This window comes from Scyliorhinus canicula, chromosome 20 (assembly GCF_902713615.1).
Source record: "Scyliorhinus canicula chromosome 20, sScyCan1.1, whole genome shotgun sequence".
Taxonomy (NCBI): Eukaryota; Metazoa; Chordata; class Chondrichthyes; order Carcharhiniformes; family Scyliorhinidae; genus Scyliorhinus; species Scyliorhinus canicula.
In genome coordinates this window covers 12,514,363-12,539,406 of record NC_052165.1, presented here as the reverse complement: position 1 = coordinate 12,539,406, position 25,044 = coordinate 12,514,363, and the positions used below count along the sequence as shown (strand labels likewise).

Sequence of the window (25,044 nt, the reverse complement as noted above, 5' to 3'; positions counted from 1 at the left end):
GAAATGGAAAAGTTGTTTTTTAAGCAAAACAATGTTTATTCTATGAACTCAAGTTAACATTTTTAAAACATACAATGAACATCTTAGCAACTATCAATCCAAATACAACCCCCAAAGAATACAACACTAAGTAATCCTTAATAAATTCCCAAACAACATCCAGAAGAGAAAAGACCCTTTTAACACAAAGATCAGGTTTAAATTCACTTTTGAGTGCAGTTACCACTTTGAAAATCCCAAATGAACATTCATAAGCTTGCAGAGATTCACACACATCCTGCTGTGATTGCAGCTTCTCCAAAACTAAAATGAAACCAAACCCACCCTGCAGCAAAAAGCCTAAATCGAAAGTAAAAAGCTGACAGACAGCCCAGCTCTACCCACTCTCTGACATCACTGCAGTAATAAACACCCATTTCTTAAAGGTACTCTCACGACAGATATTTATATATGCACCCATTTATAAACACCTATTTCTAAAAGGTACTCTGACATGACAACAGTGTAATTTACAGTGGGGAACAAAGAAGTGGCTGACCAACCAAATACATACTTTGGTTCCCTCTTCGGAAAGGACACAAATTATTACCATAAATGTTGGGGAACTCAAGGTTTAGTGAGAGGGAGGAACTGAAGGAGATCAATATTCGTAGAGAAATGGTGGTGGGGAAATTGATGGGATTGAAGGCCAATAAATTCCCAGGGCCTGATAATCTATATCCCGGAGCACTTAAGGAAGTGGGCCGAGAAATATTTGATGCGTTGTTGGCCGTCTTCCAAGATTCTATAGACTCTGGAACAGTTCCCACAGATTGGAGGGTAGCTAATGTAACCCCACTATTTGCAACAGGAGGTAGAGAGAAAACGGGAAATTATAGACCAGTCAGCCTGATGTCGGTAGTGGGGAATTGCTTGAGGCCATGATAAAAGATTTAATAGCAAGGCACTTGGAAAACAGTGACAGGATCGGCCAGCACCAGCATGGATTTACGAAAGGGAAATCATGTTTGACAAATCTACTGGAATTCTACAGGGATATAACTAGAAGAGTTGACAAGGGAGAGCCAGTGGATGTGGTTTATTTGGACTTTCAGAAAGCTTTTGAGAAAATAAGACAGTGGGTAAAATTAAAGCATGGGATTGTGCAGTGTATTAAGGTGGATTAAAAAACTGGTTGGCAGACAGGAGAGAAAGAGTAGGGACATTGAAAACAGCGCGAAAGGAGAGATAGCCGGGACTTTGAAAACAGCGCGAGAGGAGAGACAGCCGGGACTTTGAAAACAGCGCGAGAGTAAGACATTGAAAGGAGCAGCGGCCAGCCATTGGATACCGGCAGGTGCTGAGCCTATCGGGAGGTGAGTTGTAAGTTTAAATTACTTACCTTTGCAGGAAACAGGAAGTTTGTCCCGCGGACTTCTGGGAAGGTTTACCCCTCCCTAGTCAATAAATTCTGGTGGAGAGGAAACCCGAGACACTACACGTGTAGTGTCTCCCACCCGCCCTCCTCCTCTAACCTAATAATAAGACCCATTGGGGTGAGCAGGTGAGTGCCTTATTACATTATTATTTTTCTTTTTCTTATTTGTTAACCAGAACTAGGTTGGAAAAGACTATAGCAGAGGTATCCAAGTTTTTTTTTAAACTGAAATTTATACAAAGTAATAAATTAATTAACTAATCAGAGATGGCTGGGCAGGTGATGTGCTGTAGCTGTATGATGTGGGAGCTGGCTGTTCCCCTTGTGAATGGCAATGACCACATCTGCAGCAAGTGTTGATTGCTGGAAGAACTCCGGCTCAGAGTTGATGATCTGGAATCTGAGCTTCAAAACTGCGGCACATCCGGGAGGGGGAGAGTTACCTGGACACTTTGTTTCAGGAGGCAGTCACACCTGGGAGATTAAGTAATTCACATTCAGTAAGTGATCAGGGACTTCGGAGTGTGACTGTTAGTGAGGCAGGCAGGGGGAACCTGAGTTCAGGAGTGCAGGAGCCTCAGCCCTTGACCTTGTCCAACAGGTATGAGACTCTTGCTCCCTGTATGGATGAGGAAAAGGGCTCTGGACAGGATGAGCCAGCTGACCACGGTACCATGGTGCAGAAGGCCATTCAAGAGGGGGGAGTAAAAAGACAAGTAGTTGTTATAGGGGATTCTATAATTAGGGGGACAGATAGTATCCTATGCAAGCCGGATCGGGAGTCTCGCATGGTGTGTTGCCTGCCCGGTGCCAGGGTGCGGGACATCTCTGACCGGCTTGAAAGGATATTGGAGCGGGAGGGGGAGGATCCAGTTGTTGTGGTCCACATTGGGACTAACAACATAAGTAAAGCTAGGGTGGAGGACCTGTTCGGGGACTATCAAGCACTAGGAAGAAAATTGAAATACAGGTCCTCAAGGGTCATAATCTCCGGATTACTGCCCGAGCCACGTGCCAATTGGCATAGGGAAAAGAAAATTAGGGAAGTAAACACGTGGCTAAGGGATTGGTGTGGGAAAGAGGGATTCCACTTCATGGGACATTGGCATCAGTTTTGGAACCGGGGGGATCTGTACCGTTGGGACGGTCTCCACCTGAACCGATCTGGAACCAGTGTTCTAGAAAAGAGGAAAAATAGGGTGGTCAGTAGGACTTTAAACTTCTGAGTTGGGGGGAAGGGAAAGTGAAAGCGACAGGGAGCATGGAGTTAAATGGCAAGATACGCAGGAGGATAACATGTAGGCAGGTGGATTTAAGCTTGAGGCAGACTAGGAATTCAACAAAAAGGAAGGATAACTTTGGACATCTTAGGACTTCCAATATCTGTAATGATAAGAAAGTTAGCATTAAGGCACTTTACCTGAATGCTCGTAGCATTTGTAACAAAGTAGACGAACTAATGGCACAGATCATCGTGAATGATTATGATGTGGTAGGCATCACAGAGACATGGCTGCAGGGGGTTCAGGACTGGCAGTTAAACATCCAAGGATATACAACCTATCGAAAAGACAGGGAGGTGGGCCGAGGGGGTGGGGTTGCCTTGTTAGTTAAGAACAAAATTAAATCTATGGCACTAAACGACATAGGGTCGGATGATGTGGAGTCTGTGTGGGTAGAATTGAGGAACCACAAAGGCAAAAAAACCATAATGGGAGTTATGTACAGACCTCCTAACAGTGGTCAGGACCAGGGGCGCAACATGTACCGGGAAATAGAAAAGGCATGTCAGAAAGGCAAGGTCACGGTGATCATGGGGGACTTCAATATGCAGGTGGATTGGGTAAATAACGTAGCCAGTGGATCCAAAGAAAAGGAATTCATGGAATGCTTACAAGATGGCTTTTTGGAACAGATTGTCATGGAGCCCACAAGGGAGCAGGCTATTCTGGACCTAGTGCTATGTAATGAACCAGACTTTATAAAAGATCTTAAAGTAAGGGAACACTTAGGAAGCAGCGATCATAATATGGTTGAGTTCAGTCTGCAGTTTGAAAGAGAGAAGGCAAAATCGGATGTAATGGTGTTACAGTTAAATAAAGGTAATTACGAGGGCATGAGAGAGGAACTGGCGAAAATCAACTGGAAGCAGACCCTAGTGGGGAAGACAGCAGAGCAAAAATGGCAGGAGTTTGTATGCATAATTGAGGACACTGTACAGAGGTTCATCCCCAAGAAAAGAAAGATTATCCGGGGAGGGATTAGACAGCCATGGCTGACAAAGGAGGTCAGGAAATGTATCAAAGAAAAAGAGAGATCCTATAAAGTGGCCAAAAGCACTGGGAAATTAGAAGATTGGGAAGGCTACAAAAACAAACAGAGGTTAACAAAGAGACAAATAAGGAAGGAGAGGATCAAATATGAAGGCAGGCTAGCCAGTAATATAAGAAATGATAGTAAAAGTTTATTTCAATACATAAGAAACAAACAACAGGCCAAAGTAGACATTGGGCCAATTCAAACTGAGTCTGGAAGGCTAGTGATGGGAGACGAGGAAATGGCTGGAGAACTTAATAAGTACTTTGCGTCTGTCTTCACAGTGGAAGACATGAGTAATATCCCAAAAATTATAAAGGGTCAGGGGGCTGAGTTGAGTATGGTTGCCATTACAAAAGAGATGGTGCTAAAAAAGCTAAAAGGTCTTAAAATTGACAAGTCTCCTGGCCCCGATGGGCTACATCCTAGAGTTCTGAGGGAGGTGGCTGAAGAAATAGCGGAAGCGTTGGTTGAGATCTTTCAAAAATCACTGGAGTCAGGGAAAGTCCCGGACGATTGGAAGATCGCTGTTGTAACCCCCTTGTTCAAGAAAGGATCAAGACAAAAGATGGAAAATTATAGGCCAATTAGCCTAACCTCGGTTGTTGGTAAAATTCTAGAATCGATCGTTAAGGATGAGATTTCTAAATTCTTGGAAGAGCAGGGTCGGATTAGAACAAGTCAACATGGATTTAGTAAGGGGAGGTCGTGCCTGACGAACCTGTTAGAATTCTTTGAGGAGGTGACAAGTAGGTTAGACCAGGGAAACCCAATGGATGTGGTCTATCTGGATTTCCAAAAGGCCTTTGATAAGGTGCCACACAGGAGGCTGCTGAGTAAGGTGAGGGCCCATGGTGTTCGAGGTGAGCTACTGGCATGGGTTGAGGATTGGCTGTCTGACAGAAGGCAGAGAGTTGGGATAAAAGGTTCTTTTTCGGAATGGCAGCCGGTGACCAGCGGTGTCCCACAGGGTTCGGTGTTGGGGCCGCAGCTGTTCACCATATATATTAATGATCTGGATGAAGGGACTGGGGGCATTCTAGCGAAGTTTGCCGATGATACGAAGTTAGGTGGTCAGGCAGGTAGTGCTGAGGAAGTGGGGAGGCTGCAGAAGGATCTAGACAGTTTGGGAGAGTGGTGCAGGAAATGGCTGATGCAATTCAACGTGAGAAAATGTGAGGTCTTGCACTTTGGAAAAAAGAATCCAAGCATAGACTACTTTCTAAACGGTGAGAAAATTCATAAAGCCAAAGTACAAAGGGATCTGGGAGTGCTAGTCGAGGATTCCCTAAAGGTAAACATGCAGGTGGAATCCGTGATTAAGAAAGCGAATGCAATGTTGTCATTTATCTCAAGAGGGTTGGAATATAAAAGCAGCGATGTGCTACTGAGCCTTTATAAGGCTCTGGTTAGGCCCCATTTGGAGTACTGTGTCCAGTTTTGGGCCCCACATCTCAGGAAGGACATACTGGCACTGGAGCGTGTCCAGCGGAGATTCACACAGATGATCCCTGGAATGGCGGGTCTAACATATGATGAATGGCTGAGGATCCTGGGATTGTATTCATTGGAGTTTAGAAGGTTAAGGGGAGATCTAATAGAAACTTGCAAGATAATACATGGCTTAGAAAGGGTGGACGCAAAGAAACTGTTTCCGTTAGGCGAGGAGACGAGGACCCGTGGGCACAGCCTTAGAATTAGAGGGGGTAAATTCAGAACAGAAATGCGGAGACATTTCTTCAGCCAGAGAGTGGTGGGCCTGTGGAATTTATTGCCGTGGAGTGCAGTGGAGGCCGGGACGCTAAATGGCTTCAAGGCAGAGATAGATAAATTCTTGATGTCGCGAGGAATTAAGGGCTACGGGGAGAATGCTGGTAGGTGGAGTTGAAATGCCCATCAGCCATGATTGAATGGCGGAGTGGACTCGATGGGCCGAATGGCCTTACTTCCACTCCTATGTCTTATGGTCTTATGGTCTTATGGATAAACAGGTTGTTTTCCAAGTGGCAGGCAGTGATTGGTGGGGTACCACAGGGATCAGTGCTAGGACCCCAGCTATTCACAATATATATCAATGATTTAGATGAGGAACTAAATGTAATAACTCCACAGAGTGATCGGTCTGTGGCATTCGCCAACACAGAAAGTAATTGTGACCTCAACATTATGGCCGGGATTCTCCGGCCACGCTGGCCCAGTGACTGGACATTCCCGCCCGAGGTCAACGGACCTTTACATGGTCCGCGTCCCGCTCGTGGCAATATTAGGGCAGGTGTGGCCGAAGAATCCAGCGCTGTATGTTTTCAAGAAGGTGTTAAATATAGCTCTTGGGGCTAAAGGGATCAAAGGATATGGGGGGAAAGTGGGAACAGGTTACTGAGTTGGATGATCAGCCATGATCAGAATGGACGCGATTCAGCGGACTTCAAACTAAGTCCGCTTCTGATCGTGTTTAGGGTGACTGCAGTGCTGAGAATCACCTGGCCATTCAATGGTGCATTGCTGTTTTTTTGGCTGAAGGAAATTTCTCTGCACTGAGGTCATAATTAGAGGGATTCCTGCTGGCGAGCTTAAAGGCTCCTCACAGATCGGGGCTCCATTTTGATCATCAGCCTCAATCTTCCCCCCACCCGCTTTCAGGCCTCCCTGATTGATTGACACCCCCACTCACACCCCCAACCTTGGGGAGATCCCTGGGAGCCCCTCCTCACTTCCCCTCTAATTGGCAACCCGACCTTAGGCAGAGTCGACCTGGCACCCGAGCTGCTATGGTACCCAGGTGGCACTTCCAGGGTGCCAGGCTTGTAGTGCCAAGGTGCCCAGGTGAGGTGGGATTGCCAGGGTACCACCCAGCCCTGTCCCCAACCAAACAGGAGTCTCCAGTGGCCTGGGAGAATACCTCAGGTACCGTTACACCTAGTCCACCAATGGACCAGTTCTAAACGGTGCCCAGTCGACCCATAAATATACAGATCTGGATCTCGCCCAGAGAGGGCAAAATCCAGATCGCGCCAGGTGAAGCTAGTCAGGTGACTTGCGATCGGCCTGGCGCAGAGCCCAATTTGGGGCTCTCGCCCAATGGAGTCACTGATTCGCACCCAATGAATGGCAAGCAGGCTCGACGGGCCGAATGGACTACCCCTGCTCCTATTTTCTACGTTTCTGTTCAAATGGGTAGTGGGCGGGTTGAGTTCCTGTTTCAGATTTTGTCCGTTTCAATCTCTGGCACGACTCCAAGCATTTATGTCAATTAGGATTCAGCCCAAAGAGATTAAAAATAAAATGATCGCTTTATGCACAGCAGACATACCACCAAAAAGGCTGCTCAATCTCGCAAAACCACTTTATTGAAAATAAAACCCACACTCGGCTCTAAAAGCCAGACTAAGACCATTTTACACAACACCTTTCTCGGACGATGCAGCAAAGCATTTAAAAAGGTCTGTGTTCCGGAACCATTTTAACTTTCAACCCAATCCTCGTGGAACAAATTGTTCCTGTTCTTTCACTCCTGGGAAGAAATGTTCATAATTCATTCACAGCTCGTGAGTTCTGGAACCACACTGCCAGCAGTGAAATATCCTATATACTAATTTTATGTTTAAGTGATCTGTTTCTGGAGATTACAGGGGGCCACTTGTGCAAGCACTGTCGCTGCCAGTGGGGGGGGGGGATTGTTTGAAGTCAATTGCTGGATTGCTCTAAAGTTCCAACCATTGTCCAATATCATCTCAATACCTCCATGATCATGAATGCTTTGTATTAATTGTCTCTGTGTATGTTGTGTGCAATGCCCACTGGATACTGATAGAACCTCACATTTAAAAGACCGCGGGTGGGATTCTCCGCTCACTGGTGGGACGGGCCGTACCGGCGCAGAGGAGTGGCGTGAACCACTCCGGAATCCTCCGCACCTTCGGGAGCTAGGCCGGCGCTGGAGGGGTTGGCGCCACGCCAACCGGCAGCGAAGGGCGTCCGCTGGCTGGCGCCTGCGCGGGACACCGGCGCATGCGCCGAACCGCTGGCGTGACCCCCGCGCATGCGTGGGGGATTTCTTCTCTGCGCCGGCCTTCGCGGAGGTTTACAGCGGCCGGCGCAGAGGGAAAGAGTGCCCCCACGGCACAGGGCCCGCCCGTGGATCGGTGGGCCTCGATCGCAGGCCAGGCCAGGCCAGATCTCCCCGCACCCCCCCCCCCCCCAGAGTACTCCGCAGGCCGCCTGCAGAGCCAGGTACCGCCGATAAGGACCTGTTGTGATTTATGCCATCGGGACTGGCCGAAAACGGGCGGCCGCTTGGCCCATCGCGGGGCGGAGAATCGCTGGGAGGGCCGTTGCCAGCGGCTGCCGACCGGCGTGGCGCGATTCACCCCCCCGCCAAAACCCCGGCGCCGGAGAATTCAGCAGCCGGCGTCGGGGCGGCGAGGCAGGATTCACGCCGCCCCCTAGCGATTCCACGACCTGGCGGGGGGGTCAGAGAATCCCACTCCGCAAACTTTTTCCGAGTCTGGCACAAGTGTAAAAAATAGGTTGAAAAAAAAGTTTCTGGGTCTTGAAGTATCGACCTATTGAACGGTGTCGGTTACAAATTGTTGGGGTACTTAGGGAGGGGAAAGGCTCAACATGTAGTTTTTCATTGATAAAGTTATTGGGAAGATGGTGCAGCAATCAGGAACATTGGGGATTTCAAAAAGGGAGAAAAGATGAACCAGGCTAAAAGGAACCAAAACAAAGGCAGCAGTCGTAAACAATTGTGAATAACTGAAGTTAGTGTTTATTGCTCAAAGGTGATTAGAAACAGGAAGCATACTCATTTCGGTAAGTCAGCGTATAAATTGACTGAAACACTAAAGACTGAACAATAAACCAGAGGTGATTTTTTTTCACGTTGAACTTACTTAATATAATGTAAAGTCGCCATAGTCCCGGATGACGATAGGCTGCTTTCCCCTTTGAGGGGGAGAGCTGACCGGTGGTGGTTTAACCTCAGGGTCACCACACCTCAGGCGAGGGGCAAGGTTGAGAAGGCGGGGCCTTCATGAATAACCTCAGCCGGCACGGGGATTGAACCCACGCTATTGACCTCGCTCTGCATCACAAACCAGCCGTCCAGTCAATTTGGCTAATCCGGCCCCCAAACAGAAGCCTTATATTAAACCAACATGAACGCCACTGACATAACAACGGATATTAGCAATGGATAAAAATGTTTAATTCATTTAATTTTCTCAAGGTTTGAGCCAAATTGCTGCACTTTTCTGGAATGCACTTTGAAACAGATGACTCATATATCCTGGTCATGTCTCTCCGTAAGGTCAGAGGTTTGTATTAATCATTACTCGCAATTCAAGTAAAATAGAAAAGATTAGTCTGAGGAAATTGTTCCTGACAGTACATGCTATTGTATTCACCATTCAAGCTGGCAACCACCAGCTTTTGTTTGGTCGTCTAGCCGAGTCGATGTTGTGCCCAAGTCAGGTGCTGCTAACATGTAACCGCGAAACAATACCTGGGTGGAATTAAGTCCCCCCCAAATCTCAAGTCTCGTTTCCACTTACCCATTGACTATCCATAGTCCTACCAAAGAGACAGCCACCTTTGGAGAAACAATGGGAAAGGTGAAATTAAAATCTCATCATATTGTATCAGAAACACAAAACACTTTGTAAATCACAAGAAAACCAACTCCTATGCCATCTATTGAATATGTGTGATTTGTACTACTTAGTGTCAGAGCGATTACAAGTAAAAATGCACCTCTTAGCTTTCATAATATGGGAAAAATATATATTTTACCAGTGCGCTCCCTTTTAAAGAAACTCAATAAACTTGTAGACATCAGGGTAGAAATTGTTATGCAGTGCACAAATATTCCAGATACAAAGCATATCAGTTTAGCTCTTTACTAGCCTGCATCCAGTCCACGCAGACTCATGGGACCACATTTTGGGCGTTCCTTGAATTTGTAAGTTAGGGACCTAATGCCTGTTCGGGACCCCTTTAAGAAATTTGTTTTTGTTAAGTGGCACAGGCGTGAGGGACCGCCTCACATGACCACTGAAGTCACAATCGGAGGCCCCACGACACCGTTCTGCTGATAATCCAATCCAGCTCTTCCCCTTGGACTTTCTTGAGGACTCCTGCCAACAAGACAGGTATCCTGACATTGGGCTGAAACTTACATGCCCCCAGGCACTCCTCCCTCCCCCTGTACAACACCCCCCCCTCGCCCCCATCCACCCCACCCCCACCTCCCCACCCAATGGGCATGTTTCTCCGGGGATCACGTACAATTGTGTGGCTGTTCATTCCACCACATTCTCTCACCCACCCTCCGTGCACCGAACCCCTCACCCCCACATTATTGAGCCCATTACTGAGTGCAAACGCCACCTCGCTGATAAATCTCGAGGATCATTTTCCGTCAATCCTCAGCTGCCTTGGTTTGGATGTGTGGTAATAATAGAAAATAAATATGATTTATTTATAAAGTAATGAATTTTACTCTGAGTTCCATTCTCATTTGTTTCAGAACAAAATACATCATATCCAGTTAACTGACGTGCTGTTAATAAAGAGAAACTTCATGTCATGTTAGTTTAGAAAGAGACTTTAAAATGCTTTTTGTTGATTTCCAGAAACCCGGGACGGGATTCTCCGGTTGCCGATGCCGAAATCGCGTTCGGTGATCTACCGTAGAATCCCGTTTGTGCTAAAATCGGCGCTGCTTTTGGGATACTCCGTCCCCTCAGAAATGGCATGCTCAAAGAGTACAGCGCACGCCGTATGGACGGCCTCAGGACGTCACCTGAGGCCATCCCCCGATGCTCCGCCATCGATGGGCCGAGTTCCCGACCGCGTGGAACACGTATTCTTTTTATTTCGTGAACCCGCCGTGGTGGCTGCGGACTGAGGGGGAAGTCGGGAGGGGGAAGTCATTCCGCGGGCAGGGGGGGCTTTGACGGGGGCTGGGAGCACTGGTTGGGGGTGGTCCGGGGGAGGTTGGCGAGAAGAGTTACTGGGGGATAGTATGTGGCAGGCCGGATCCGCGCGAGGCCGTGCCATGTTGCACGGAGCGGCTGCTGCTGGCCACCGCCGTGCACATGCGCGGCCACAGACCCGGCAATTCTCCGGCCGTATCGGCAGGTAAAGCCGCGGGCTTTCCGCTGCCTGGCTGCTAGCCCCCCACCGGGCGGAGGATCGGTGCAGCTTTTGCGCCATTTTTTTCTGGTGTAAAATGCCACTGTTCCCACGCCGGCGTCAGCACTTAGTCTTCAAATCGGAGAATCCAGCCCATGTTATTTACTGATGCCATTGTACCACATCTATGCCCTCAAATACGTGTGGCACAGTGATCACTGTTCTCTGACACTGTATATGAGGAGGTGCATCCAGAATAGCGTACCTGCTTTGTTTGTCAACTGACAAAAGTAATCCAGATTTAATTACTAAATTGATATAAGAAAGGGCATGGTTATCAACGTTAAAAACATTTTAAACAACTACTCTTCTTTAATGAATGTGGCACATGCTGAAGATGATATTTTGTTTGTTGCCTTCTGCCAGGATTCGAAGTGGCCCAACCTCACACAACTTCTGCTATTCGTGAAATCAGGGAAGTATCGAAATAAGATGTTGCAATTGTCATATCTAAACCGCTGCTTAGATATTGGTGATGGTATTCGAAATTGTCTCTTTTGAGAGAGTTTCTGATGCGCATTCCATGCCAACAACAAACTTTGATGTAACAAAGCAAGATAACAAATTTTGCCAGGGGTCGGGAGAGAGGGAAAGAGGTGAAGCGAAATGGCGAAAGTGCCCTGAGAGTTATCCAGCGCCTGTTCGGGGAGGCTGGTACAGGAATTGAACCGTGCTGCTGGCCTGCCTTGGTCTGCTTTAAAAGCCAGCGATTTAGCCCAGTGTGCCAAACCGGCCCAGAAGGGAGGTCATTGATGAAGCAGCTGAAGATGGTTGGACCTAGGGCACTACCCTGAAGCACCCCTACAGTGAAGTCCTGGAGCTGAGATGATTGACCTCCAACCACCACAACCATTTTCCTTTTTGCCAGATATGACTCCAACCAGTGGCGAGTTTCTCCCCTGATTCTCATCAACTCCAGTTTAGCCCGGGCTCCTTGATCCCCGAACAGACGCTGGAATGTGGTGACTAGGGGCTTTTCACAGTAACTTCATTGAAGCCTACTCGTGACAATAAGTGATTTTCATTTCATTTCATTTTTCATTTCATTTCAATGACCTCCCTTCCATCATAAGGTCAGAAGTGGGGATGTTTGCGAATGACTGCACAATCTTCAGCACCATTCGCGACTCCTCAGACAATAAAGCAGTCCATGTCCAAATGCAGCAAGACCTGGACAATATCCAGGCTTGGACTGACAAGTGGCAAGTAACATTAGCGCCACACAAGTGCCAGGCAATGACCATCTCCTACAAGAGAGGATCTAACTATTGCCACTTGACATTGAATGGCATTACTCGGTCAAATGCTGCCTTGGTGCCAAGGGCAGTCACTCTCACCTCACCTCTGGCATTCAGCTCTTTTGTCCATGTTTGAACCAAGGCTGAAATGAGGTCAGGAGGTGAGTGACCCTGGCAGAACCCAAACTGAGCATCCATGAGCAGGCTATTGCCGAGTAATCCACTTCAAAATTTTGCTGGCAATGAGAGAACTTAAGTTACTGAATTTAGTCCACTCAGATTCCTATGTTCAGTTTCCAAGGTTACACAATTAGATTCCTGTGGGACAGTTTTAATGTAATCTGCCCAGCCTGAATACTGGGTCGGGGGTATTCCCTGGGTTTCAGAGACACCAGGATATGCAAGACTATATAAATCAACAACCAGGACAATCACTCTTGATTGCCGTGTGCTTGGACGTGAGCACTTTGATCAGCTGCCCTAAAGCTTCTTTATGTGGCTTGGTGTCAAATGTTGTTTGATATTGGCTCCTATGAAGTGCCTCAGGACATCTTACTATGTTAAAGACACTATAAAAATACATGATGTTGTTCTGACTCTATTGTCAACATGCAATAAAAATGTGCACTTGTGCAGTACTTGAGATTTGCTGTCCTTCTGTCATGCCAACCACTAGATTATTTTTTAGATGGAGGAATTGTTACAAAGTATGAAAGTACAGCAAGTTATTAGCATGACACATGATCCCATAAGCCGCAAATAATGGATAACCAGGAATAATCTCTTTCTGGTGTTTTCAGTTCCAAATCATTTTGAGAATTACATATGACCCATGGAATTTCGGCAACAGAATCACACAGGAAACGTGTGGGTTGTTTTCTGAGATCCTTGAATTTTTAACTCCTTCAACCTAAAACTACGGGCTGGATTCTCCGCTGGTGGGACGCTCCGTTTTGCCGACAGTCCGGGAGTTCCCCGACGGCATAGAGCTGCCCCACAATGGGAAACCCCATTGACCGGCCGGCGTTACAGAGCATCCCGCCGGCGTGCTGAAGCAGAAATGTTGCGCAGTGGGGCGGTGAATCCAGCACGTACATTTTTGCTTTCTTAAGACACTACGTGGAGAATAGACAATAGAAAGTGGATACAGCCAAAATGATCATGAAATTGGATAGAGGCTTTAAAGATTTGTACCCATGTTCTTCGAGATTAGTTTGGAGCTGATTTTCGGCATTTACATGGTAGGGGGTTGATTAGCTCAGTTAGTGAATGGCTGAGTCGTTGGTGGTGCCAACAGCCAGAGACGGACTTTCAATGAAATACACAGCGCAGCAGCGCGGGGACGCGGCCAATGGTGGGGGGAGGCGGGGCATAGGGAGAGGTGACTGTTGTGGTGGGAACCCCCATGGGAAAAGCAATCAGAGCCTTGGTCACTCTGAATTTGCTGATCGGCTCAAGAAATTTGAATGAACCTATCAGCAGGCAATACAGAACAACATCAGGCTCTGATTGGCCGACTCCCCTTTAGAGGGAGCTAATCATAGAAACTCTACAGTGCAGAAGGAGACCATTTGGCCCATCGGGTCTATACTGACTCTGTGAAAGAACACCCCACCCATGTCCACACCCCACCCTATCCCTGCACCCCATCTAACCTGCACTTTAAGGGGCAACTTTATCACGGCCTATCCACCTAAACTGCACAATTTTGGACTTAGCCAGAAGTTGAGAGGTGGTGGAGGCTTAGAGCAGTTCAGACTGGGATCTCCTGAATTGGTGTGATGCTCCACAACTTCCATTGAGTAAAGGTACAGAGCAGCGGCCAGGTTTCTGGCATTCGGTCTGGCAGGTAGCCTGAGGCAAAAGGGAGGTTCTCCCACCTAACAGCGGGATGAGAGCCTGCAAAGCCTTCAGCTCCTCAGGAGGAGGTGCTGGCCATTGCCATTGAGGGGAGCAGCGACTTCCAGCAGAGTGCTGAGGAGGGCGAGCAGGCAACCAACCAAAAGGAACCGGAGCCACTAGGCCAGATACCCAGTAGCAGCAGCCAGGCAGCCAGCCAGGAGCATATGCAATCATCAAGGGTCGAGCTCAAGGCCCAGCCACCCAAGCGAGAGGCGAAAGGTGAGCAGAGCAGCAGTCAGGTGGTGCAAACAAGGCCAGTCATGGGACATGGGCAACTGGACCAGAGCGAGTTGCAATCCAGGTAGGGCTGAGAGTGAGAGGGCTGGGCAGCAACCAGCATCTTCATTCTTCTTGTTGTTTTTGCATGTTGAATTTACTGCCTTCATCACCTAATAACGATTCACAACCTTCAGCAACTATCGAGAATTTTAATTTGTGCACTGTATTTCTTACTTCTACATCCAATTCATACATTCCCAATGTGTCAATTTTCTAACCATTATAGTCCTTCTACAAGACTGGTTTATTCAATATTCTCGGTTTTAATTGCATAGTCTTGATATCACTGATGCTTATGAGGTTTCCCCTTGCTCCTGTATCTAACTTCACAGTGATAAGCGATCGATTTATCAACAAAGAAACTGTCCATCTGTCCTTTGTCACTACTCCAGTATCACTTTTATCACTTTTTGTTCTTTTAGGCTGTGTTTGCCCTGTCTTCATCCAAGACTACATCAACAAAAAATGTGCCTTCCAAATTAATGTCATCAATTGTATTAATTGACTTCCCTGCATTAACTTTTCTGCTTGTGAAATATTGTTTTGCAAAATGATTTTTTCCAAATTTGGCCATAAGCTGGACATTGCCTTGGTAGGTGAAGTGTGGGGTCCTGAAAGGGGGATAAAAGCGGGCGTATTTGGGAAGGCCTGAAAATGCGTCCCGTTAGCAACCCCATAGCGGGGTGTGCTCACTTGGAGGGATGTAGGGTAATGCCCATGTGTGTGAGGGGGCTGATATTGTCCATGGGTGGGGAGGTGTGGGGGTCCCTCAAGCTCACTTAGCGATTGGGGCACCGGTTTGGCCAGCAGTTCAGTGCCACAGGGATGAAACAAATTCTAAATGAGGGCTCGCCCGGAGGGAAACCCCTCAGGTCCCAGAGAAATGACTAAGTGTGGTTAGATAGCGGTGGAGAACACGTCGACAGAACCGGGGAGAAACTCTCACCAAACCCGCCTGGAATGACATTTAGAAACCTTTCAGCTAAATCGCACCCCTGATTTGTAATGCATTGCAAAAATGATATTGTTTTTTAAAAATCCAGGTGTGAAAACTTGTAAAATGCCAAGGGGAAGAATTATTTAAAGGAGAAACATGCAATAATGATGTTTGGAAAACACCTTTTGCGTTATAAATTCACAGCACAATGATGTAGGTTGTGAAAAATGCAAAAGTGCATCAGATGTGCATGAGCTTAATTCAATGTGTGGTGAATATTGGAATTCCAGATATATATGGTATTATATGTATCTGGTGCAGTGAAGCTTGGGTTAGTGTGTGTATCTGACTGCTGAGGTCATGTTTTATTAAATATCCAAGGGGCAGCACGGTGGCTCAATGGTTAGCATTGCTGCCTATGGCGCTGAGGACCCGGGTTTGAATCCGGGCCCTGGGTTGCTGTCTGAGAGTTTGCACATTCTTCCCGTGTCTGCATGGGATTCACCCCCACAACCCAAAGGTGGATTTGGTGGAAAAGGCAGAATAGGTGGATTGACCATGCTAAATTGCCCCTTAATTGGAAAAAAGTAATTGGGTACTCTAAATTTTTTTTTAAATGTTTTATTAAATATCCTGGTTTAAAAGACAGGTAGACACTCACAGCCTTACTCATTAAATAAAATATCGGGTTTCTGTCTGGTACTCTAGCAACTGTTGGATTCTGGTCCGGGTCGTAATAAATATAAATGATATATGACCCATCTCCCTCTCCATCAAATGTCTGTCAAATAGTTTTCAGTTTAAATTTTTCTGCTTTGATTGCCTATGGCTGTTTTAACGTAACAATTTATAGTAAGTATCCTCGTACAATACAAAAAAATGTGTTGACATTTCATTAAATACAAGGAACTATACTTTATAACGAAAGAGGAAATGCTGGAAAATCTCAGCAAGTCTGGCAGACAAAGAATCATCGTACTCGAAACGTTAGCTCTTTTCTCTCCCTACAGATGCTGCCAGAGATTTGAAGAGCTTTTCCAGCATTTTCTCTTTCGTTTCAGATTCCAGACTCCGCAGTAATTTGCTTTTAACTATATTTTGTGACTGGAGAAAAGGGAAAATGTTGAAGAGGGAAATAGGTAATTATTTCTGCCGTATTTCCACTTACTCTCTTACCTCTGCTAAAAATATCACAAGGCAAAGGATGAGGACAAAAACCAAGCTACGATTAATGGTAATGTATCTGAGGTAAGTGCTCCACGTGGTGGTTACGTTACGGATTTCCTCTTCGTCAACAAAACATTCCTAAAGCAAAACAGAGAGGTGCTCAAATGGATAAAATATTATTTCAGACAATAATTACTGAGTCCCTGTTTCAGCAATGTTTCTGTAGCAGAGTTACTCTATTTGTTTTTTGAAGGATTCATTTCAATCCCAGTAACATGTAAGCCACGTCCTTAATCGTTAATTGCTGAACCACCTTTGAATTCAGCTGACGCCACGTTTGCCAATTCCCTGAGAAAATATTCATTAAATCTGCAGGGGCCCTGCCAATTCCTAAAGCTTTGATTATACATGCTGTAAACAATTATTTATTTGAAACCAATTTCCGACCATATCACCGAATGAGCGTTTTTAATCGCTGTGCTACTGTCCTTAGGGAGGTGTGAGAATGAACTTCTCCATGGATGGGTCAATGTCACTTCCTGAACTGCCAGTAATAATGCTCGAGTGGTATAAAAAGGAGGCTCTGGCCAGTTTATCCTGCTTTGCACAGGAAAACTCACCAAAAGGGACGCACACCTGTGAAACGACATTTAAAGGGGGATTTGAATAGGTGTGTTCAGGGTACCAGGCATTCAGTATTATAACGAATGTGTAAGAATAACATTGCTTGAACAATCATTTTTCACTGATTTGCGCTTATCATTACACGGTCACCCAGTTGGAATTTGTATTCCACAACAGAAAATTACATTGGAATGCGATGGTGCTGAATTAAGGTAGGTCAAGCACATTATCTAAGGTAAGGTGCAGGGAGTACTATTTGTGTCTTATCTGGTATGGCAATTCTTTATGGGGCCAAAGCGCACGGGTAGAGTTAAGAGACATGTCACCTGTGATCTCACTAATTATAGGAATAGGTTTGAGGGGCTGAATGACGACTCTTGTTCCTATGATTTTATTTTTATACCGTTACTGAGTACCCAAAATGTAAACATATTCGGTTTTCCAACACTAGCATTCTTTATCATCATGAGTACAAAAAGGGATTTATTTTTCATTTTTTTCTTGCACCTCAGCAGAGGTGTGGGGCCCTGGCCAATGAGGGCGCCCCATACGGACAGGTGACTGTTGTGATGGGAACACCATGGGAACAACACCAATCACAAACTTGGTCATTCTAAATTTGTTGATAGGTTTATTCGGATTTCTCTGAGCCTATCAGCAGGCAACACAGAACAGCATTGAACTGTGATTGGCCGACTCCCCTTTAGAGCGGGGAAACAGTTCGCCCAACATTGAGAGGTGGTGGAGACTTAGAGCAGTTCAGAGGCAGATCTCCTGAACTGGGGTGAAGTTTCTGAACTATCACTGAGTGAAGGTGGCAAAGCAGAAGCCAGGTTTCCGGCATTCGGTCTGCCGGGCAACCTAAGGCAAAAATGGACTCGCCAACCTAACGTCAGGGTGCGAGTCTGTGATGAGGCAATGAGGGGGTGCTGGTCAATGGTCATTGAGGGGAGAAGCGGGTTTTGTCTTGACCATCAGGACTGAGGCAGGCGGGCAGGGAGGCGGGCAGGCAGGCAGGGAGGTAAGCAGGCAGAAAGACAGGGGTCAGACGTAATTATAACCTGAGGACACCAAAGTTTTCCTCACAGTGAGGTGATCATCACTCTCATGCCTTGTATATTGAACGGCTGACAGTGCCGACACAGGCCCATCGCCCTGGAGTAATATTACAGCTCTGCTGCAAGTTTTTGATGTGAAGGTTTACACATCCTGCAAGATTTTCAAATTGCTTTTGACGTAGCCATGGATTGTGTCAGTGAGAATCTAGAAGGTCGAACTCAGTCAAATGGACTGCTACAGGATCCTTCTGTCTATCAGATTCAAATCTTTCAGCTGATGAAGAGCATCAATCTGACATAATGTGGTCGATTTGCCACATGAGGTGAGTTGGGGGCATATTGGACACAGTAGGTTAGATAGACGAGGGGAACTTTTTTGTCATTGAAATTAAAGTTCCATTATGTTGCAATAATCAAAAGAGCCTTGCCTGGATTATGATGTTGTGAAACCAACACGTGAGGAAAAACTTGCCCAAATCGGTGACTTCCCTGCTGTTGACACAGGGTCATGCTGCAAACCTTTTAAAACCCTGTGAGAAATCTATTTCTAGATAACCGGACCATCGCAGCAAGATTTAAGGCAAAATTGCATATTTGTATAATAGCTGTTTAAAATATGTGCTGTTTACACCAGCAGCATTAATGGAAAAGCTTGTGACAGAGAACCAAGGGAATTTCAAAGAAAAATTGCTGAAAATAATCTGTGATTTTTTTTGAACCAATGTTCAGAGGAAAGGTAGATTTGCCGTTGCAGTTCTATGTTACTTGCTGCTAAATCCAATAACCTTGCTTATTACGTTTCTGTCACATATCCCTTTTATAGTACAAGAACAATGTTCTCATTGCCTTTCTTTGAAGAATAAGTTCACTATTCCATTCTTAAGACAATTTGATTGATTCTGCTCCAGATGGTATAATCTATGGGTCCTGTAATGGTAAACTGAGATCAGTGAAATATCATAACTCCTGTAAGCTTTGTATACTCTATCCCAATCAATGTATCTTTTGAAATGTTTTCCTGATATGTGAAAATGAAATGAAAATTGCTTATTGTCACGAGTAGGCTTCAATGACGTTACTGTGAAAAGCCCCTAGTCGCCACATTCCGGCACCTGTCCGGGGAGGCTGGTACGGGAATCGAACCGTGCTGCTGGCCTGCTTGGTCTGCTTTAAAAGCCAGCGATTTAGCCGAGTGAGCTATATGCCCACCCCAAGCCAATCGCTAAAGTTCAGCACAGAACAATATAAACAAAATTCCATTGGAATATTTCAGGCATCGTGTAAAGCTCAAACTCTTGTTTGGTGATGGGACATTAACTTGGTTACTTTTTGTTTTCTTACTCTTCAACTCAGCATTGTAGGAGCCCGGTAGGGTTGTGTTAATGGTGATAATAATAATAATCTTTTTTGGTGTCACAAGCAGGCTTACATTAACACTGCAATGAAGTTACTGTGAAAATCCCCGAGCCGCCACACTCCGGCGCCTCGGATACACCGAGGGAGAATTCAGAATGTCCAATTCACCTGACAAGCACGTCATTCGGGATGATCAACCATCGATTCATAACTCCCAACTATCTGTGAAAATCCCATGGTGAATTTTAAATTAATTAACTAAATCTGGAAATAAGATTAGTCATGGTGAGCTTGAAACAAGCAGATTGTCTTAAAAACCACTGTCCTTTAGAATGAAAATCTGCTGATTTTCACAAATCCGTCCTATATGTGACTCCAGACACAGAGCACTATGAGCGATTGTTGGCTACTCTCTGAAATGGCTTAGCAAGCCACTCGGTTCTATTCCAACCACCACCACCTTCTGAAGAGCAAAGAGGGATGGGCAACGTTAACACTCCATGAAATGATATAAAAAAGCATGAATTTTTCATGCAGTCAATTTGTAGATGTAATATCCTAAATGGGGTTTCGTTTCTTTTATATCGTCGCGCATTTTTTAAAAATTGGCTGTAATCCCTGGGAGGCTGTGTTGCTGTACATGTAAAATGTCACATTCTAACTTTCAGCCTGCGGAGCGGTTTGACGTACCTTCAGATCCTCTTCATTTATTTCTTCACTAATCTCGAAGCTTCCGTCTTCAGACAAGCGCCTTGAGTAAATGTCTATCTCAGAGGAAGTGTAGTTGGTTTGGGAGGCCATGGACATTTTGCGCACAGTGTTGCGTCGTGCGTGAATCTTGTTCGGGGACGTCGAAGAGTTAGTCATGAGTGCCAGCACAGATTGCCGTCGATGTGCCTGAAATGGGACCTCACTTTTGAATATATTACTGCGGGGAAGAGTGGGCTCCCCCAGTTCATTTTCTGGAATGAGAGAAAAATGTCTTTCGCTCGGCTCGCTGCTGGCATCTTCGACACCATTCGCCTGTGGGTACGACAAAGCTGTTTGTATGAGGGAAAATTTTTTGTTTGATGTTATCGGGTTGATTATAAGCGATGATTTTCGCTTCTCATTGAATTCTGTCGGTGGCTGCTTGAACGATGCTTTCTGAGTTTCGTTGAAGCTTCCCAGGGCTGCCCCATCTCCTGAGGACACGGAGCACCGCCGAAGGGTCTCGGTGAGAATCGAGGTTCTTCTTTCGGCACTAAAGCTATCAAAACCCTCGGAGCCCAGCAGCTGGGAACTGAAGTCAGGCTTTTCCCCCTGAAGTTCGGAAAAGGTCCCGTAGAAATAACAGTGGCCCTCATGCAAGAGCAGAATTTTATCTGCCTTCTTCAGGTGTTCCAGCTTTGAAGTCACCAGGATTCGAATTTTGTTCACCATCAGTTTACAAAGGCAACTATTTTAAAAAAAAACATACATTATAATCTGGCCCATTTCGATCATAGTGGTTAGAATTGATTCATTAAAGTCTTGAGAGATTAATCTAGAATCACAAAATCCCTACAGTGCAGACGGAGGCCATTCGATCCATCGAGTCTGTACCGGTCCTTGGAAAGAGCACCATATCCAAGCCCACGCCTCAACCCTGTCTCCTCAATCCAGTAACCCAACCTAACCTTTTGGATACTATGGAGCAATTTAGCATGGCCAATCCACCTAACCAGCACATCTTTGGACTGTGGGAGCACCCAGAGAAAACCTACGCAGACCCAGGAAGAAAGTGCAAACTCCACACAGACACCCGAAGCCGGAATTGAACCCGGGTCCTTGGAGCTGTCAGGCAGCAGTGCTAACCACTGTGCCGCCCGCGATCTAATTGTAAGAAAGTGTGCATAATTGGGGAGACAGTGGTAGTGGCACATTGTCATTGGACCCAGGGTTTTACTCTGTGGACCTGGGTTAGGATTTCTCCATGGCAGATGTTGACATTTGAATTCAGTGAAAATCTGGAATTAAAAGTCGAATGGTGACCATCAAACCATCGGCGATTGTTGTGGAAACTAAGATTCTTTAGGGAAAGGAAGTCTGCCAGAACTTACCTGGTCTGGTTTACACGTGACTCTAGACTCACAGCAACGTGGTTGGCTTCTAACTGCTCTCTGAAATGGCCCAGCAAGGCAGTCAGTTCAAGGGCAATTAGGGATGGGCAACAAATGCCGGCTTAGCCAGCGACATAGTTTGTGTCATGATTATTTATTAAAGTTCTTGTAAATAAAGTGAATAGATTGTGCATCATGAGGGTGCAGTTTAACTGCTGAACTAAACGCAAGAGAGGTAAGGTAGCCAACAATCTTCCAATTGACTCAAATTTCCTGTCCGTATAATCAGTTTTCTGGGTAACTTTATTTGTGACTAATTATCAAATATACTGCAGTTCCCTAGAATAACAACAGGCCAATCAAATATGAAATGACCAATTCTGCAAATAACTTCAAGATGTCCAATTCAATCAGTGGGCATTGAGAGACAACATCATGGCTCATTCTAGTGGATTGAATAAAACATCCAGCATTCTGTTAAGTTCAACATAAATGGAAAGTGAGCTATTGCACGTCTAATGTGTTAAAGACCTACCAAACCACAATATTGTTTTTGGCGAACAGAAGCCTAACCTGTACAAAGAAAAACCTCAACCCCCAAAAACAATCCATAACTATTGTAACGTCAGTGACAAAGTCCGCCACTCCCACTTTTCAGAAAGTATCGAGTGGGTGGAACGGCCAATTGAAATCTTTAAGGAAAATCCGAATTAGCAAGAAAGTACTGTTTTTGAGCAAATGAGTTATTAACAGATCTGATCAAATGTTTAAATTAACCATATATGCTATTTGTGCAGCAGAGTTAGATTAGTATTTGCTCGTTTACAAGCCAATTTGTTATCCACTTCCCTTATTGAAATATCTAATCCTGTGAATTGGCCAATTGGCCAGATATCGCCACTGCAATTTTGTATGTGGATTAACGTTGAAGGGAGCCACACCCCATTCATGCCCCCGTGTCGCATTCACCATGTACAGTAGTAAACACTTACAGAGCTCCAATCTCAATTGTCGTTCAATTAATCTTTAAGTCCTACAATCTGCATTTAACACAGGAATGGGAACATTGAATATATTTTTAGAGAATTTGTGTAACTGCTAAATAGTTTCTGCAAGATACCTTTCAAATATGTCCTTTTCGGTAGTTACATCAAGGTGACTAAATGGTGAATCCAGTAGATACAGATCAGCATCTTTATATAGTGCTCTACAGACAGAAAGATATAACTAGGTAAATCAATGATATTTTTACAGCTTGGCATGAAAATGAGAAGAACCTTTTTGACCCCAGATAAATAAAGTTACAGTTAAGCAACCGGTTTGCTGGTAAATTGGCAACTAGTGACAGCGTCTTAACAACCAATTATGCAAATGTATTGATTTTATCACCATTTTGTCATCCAACACTTAGCAAAACAATGGTTGCTTGTGTTTAAAAGGCTGAGATAAATCCTCTGAGTTACTCAGCACATTTTTAGTTCAGTTGATACCAATAGAACCTTTTGAGATCTTGCCATTTGCTGAGAAAATATTCCCTTAACAGAAATGCACTGCTCGGTTAATGATTCTGCTGTTGATTGGATCAATAAAGAGATTGGAATTAACCTTATATATGCGACCTTATACAATAAGCCGGAGCAGTGATGGGCAAACGGGGCTGGTGAGTGGGCCACACGAGTGACCTCCTTCATCTGAGTGGGCCGCAAGTTTGAAATCGGGCTCGTTCACTGACCATAACGCTATGAATAAGATTAAATACATACCATATATTTCATAACAAGTTGGAGAAAATACTTAATCATTAATGCTTAATAGAACTCTCATCAACTCCAAATGCATTCTGAATTCTCCCTCCGTGGACCCGAACAGGCGCCCGAGTGTGGCGACGAGGGGATTTTCACAGTAACTTCATTGCAGTGTTAATGTAAGCCTACTTGTGACAATAATAGATTGTTATGGTAAAACCAAAATGGGACGCAAGGGGAACAAACGGCTCTTACAGTCAATGTTGTGAGCAATCAGCACACATCTCACTTCACTTGCCCTTTCTTTATGTGCGAATTACTTCAGTCATACTGGTCGGAAAAAACTACGTGTATTGAAATTAGTGGAATGTGGCAGTGATGTATGTTGGCAGCGGTCAACAAAATGTTGTGTGGGCCGTATTTGGGCCCCGCGCCTCAGGTTGCCTCCTACTGAGCTAAAGTGAGAATTAATAAAGAGATACCACCTCGGACCTCCGGTGGTGGCGATGCGTAGGAAGCCGCACATTTGGGAGCTCCCGTTTCAAACGGACTTTTCGGCTCTTTTTAGAGCCCAAAACGGAAATTTTCTGACGTCTCCCGGTGGGAGAAGGTGTGCTGATCGACTTTCCCCGCAGTTCATGACTCGAACTCGGAGTGGAAAGGGGGAAAAAACGGCAGCAGCTCCCCAGAAAAAACGGGGGAAGGAATCAAAGATGGCGGCCGGCGGAGCTCCAGAGGAGTGGAAGCAGTGGGCCCAGGAGCAGCAAGCTGCTCTCCTGCGCTGTTTTGCAGATTTCAAGGCTGAGGTACTGAGCTCTCTGCAGGAAATGAACAAAAGGCTCTCGGAGATTCAGACGACCCAGGGTGCTGCCATCAAGGCGTTGCAGACGCAGGCCACTGAACAAGAGAAGGAGGCCGGGATCCTCGTGAGTAAGGTGGAGGGACACGAGGCACTCCACAAGAAGTGGCAGGACCGCTTCAAGGAGCTTGATCACCACATGAGCCGGAAAAATCTGCGGATCCTGGGCCTTGCGGAGGGGCTGGAGGGGTCGGACCTGACAACCTATGTGGCTACGATGCTGAACTCGCTAGTGGGGGCCGGGTCTTTCCATCTGCCCTTGGAGCTGGAGGGAGCACACAGAGTACTGGCCAGGAGGCCTAAGGAGAATGAACCCCCGCGTGCGGTGCTGGTGAGGTTCCGCCGGTTCAGTGATCGGGAGTGTGTGCTGCGCTGGGCCAAGAAGGTGAAGAGCAGCAACTGGGAGAATGGGGGAGTACGGATCTACCAGGATTGGAGTGCGGAGGTGGCTAAGCGGCGGTCCGGGTTTAATCGGACGAAAGAGGTACTTTACAAGAAGAAGATTAAGTTCGGAATGTTGCAGCCTGCGCGCCTGTGGGTAACTTATTCGGACCGGCATTATTATTTCGATTGCCCGGAGGAGGCGTGGGCCTTCGTGCGGACGGAGAAACTGGACTTGAACTAGGGGTTGGGGGTTGCGGGGTCGGTTGTAATATTTTATTGCTGGATACTGCTATTGCTGTGTTCTCTTTTTCTGTACTTTTACAATTTTGATATGGTTATTTATGGGGGTGTTGTTCTGTTATGTTTTTTGCTGTGGGGCATTGTTTGAGTTTTGTATCTTGCAGGGAGGGTTGGGGGGGTTTGTTGTATTCTATGTCGGGTTGGGGGTATGGAGTGGGGCTGGTATTTGGGAGCTGCGTCAGAA

General features: G+C 45.8%; 1 protein-coding gene across 1 annotated transcript in view; it reads right to left on the bottom strand.

Annotated features, from left to right (window-relative positions):
• The window catches only part of cftr (CF transmembrane conductance regulator), a 189,092-nt gene that overhangs the window by 58,490 nt on the left and 105,558 nt on the right, over positions 1–25,044 (bottom strand). The window contains exons 13-16 of the mRNA XM_038781050.1: positions 22,693–22,779; positions 20,182–20,929; positions 16,463–16,591; positions 9,289–9,326 (exon numbers count right to left, since the gene is read on the bottom strand). Of these exons, the coding sequence (XP_038636978.1) occupies positions 9,289–9,326; positions 16,463–16,591; positions 20,182–20,929; positions 22,693–22,779 (1,002 nt within the window). The remainder of the gene's footprint in view (positions 1–9,288; positions 9,327–16,462; positions 16,592–20,181; positions 20,930–22,692; positions 22,780–25,044) is intronic.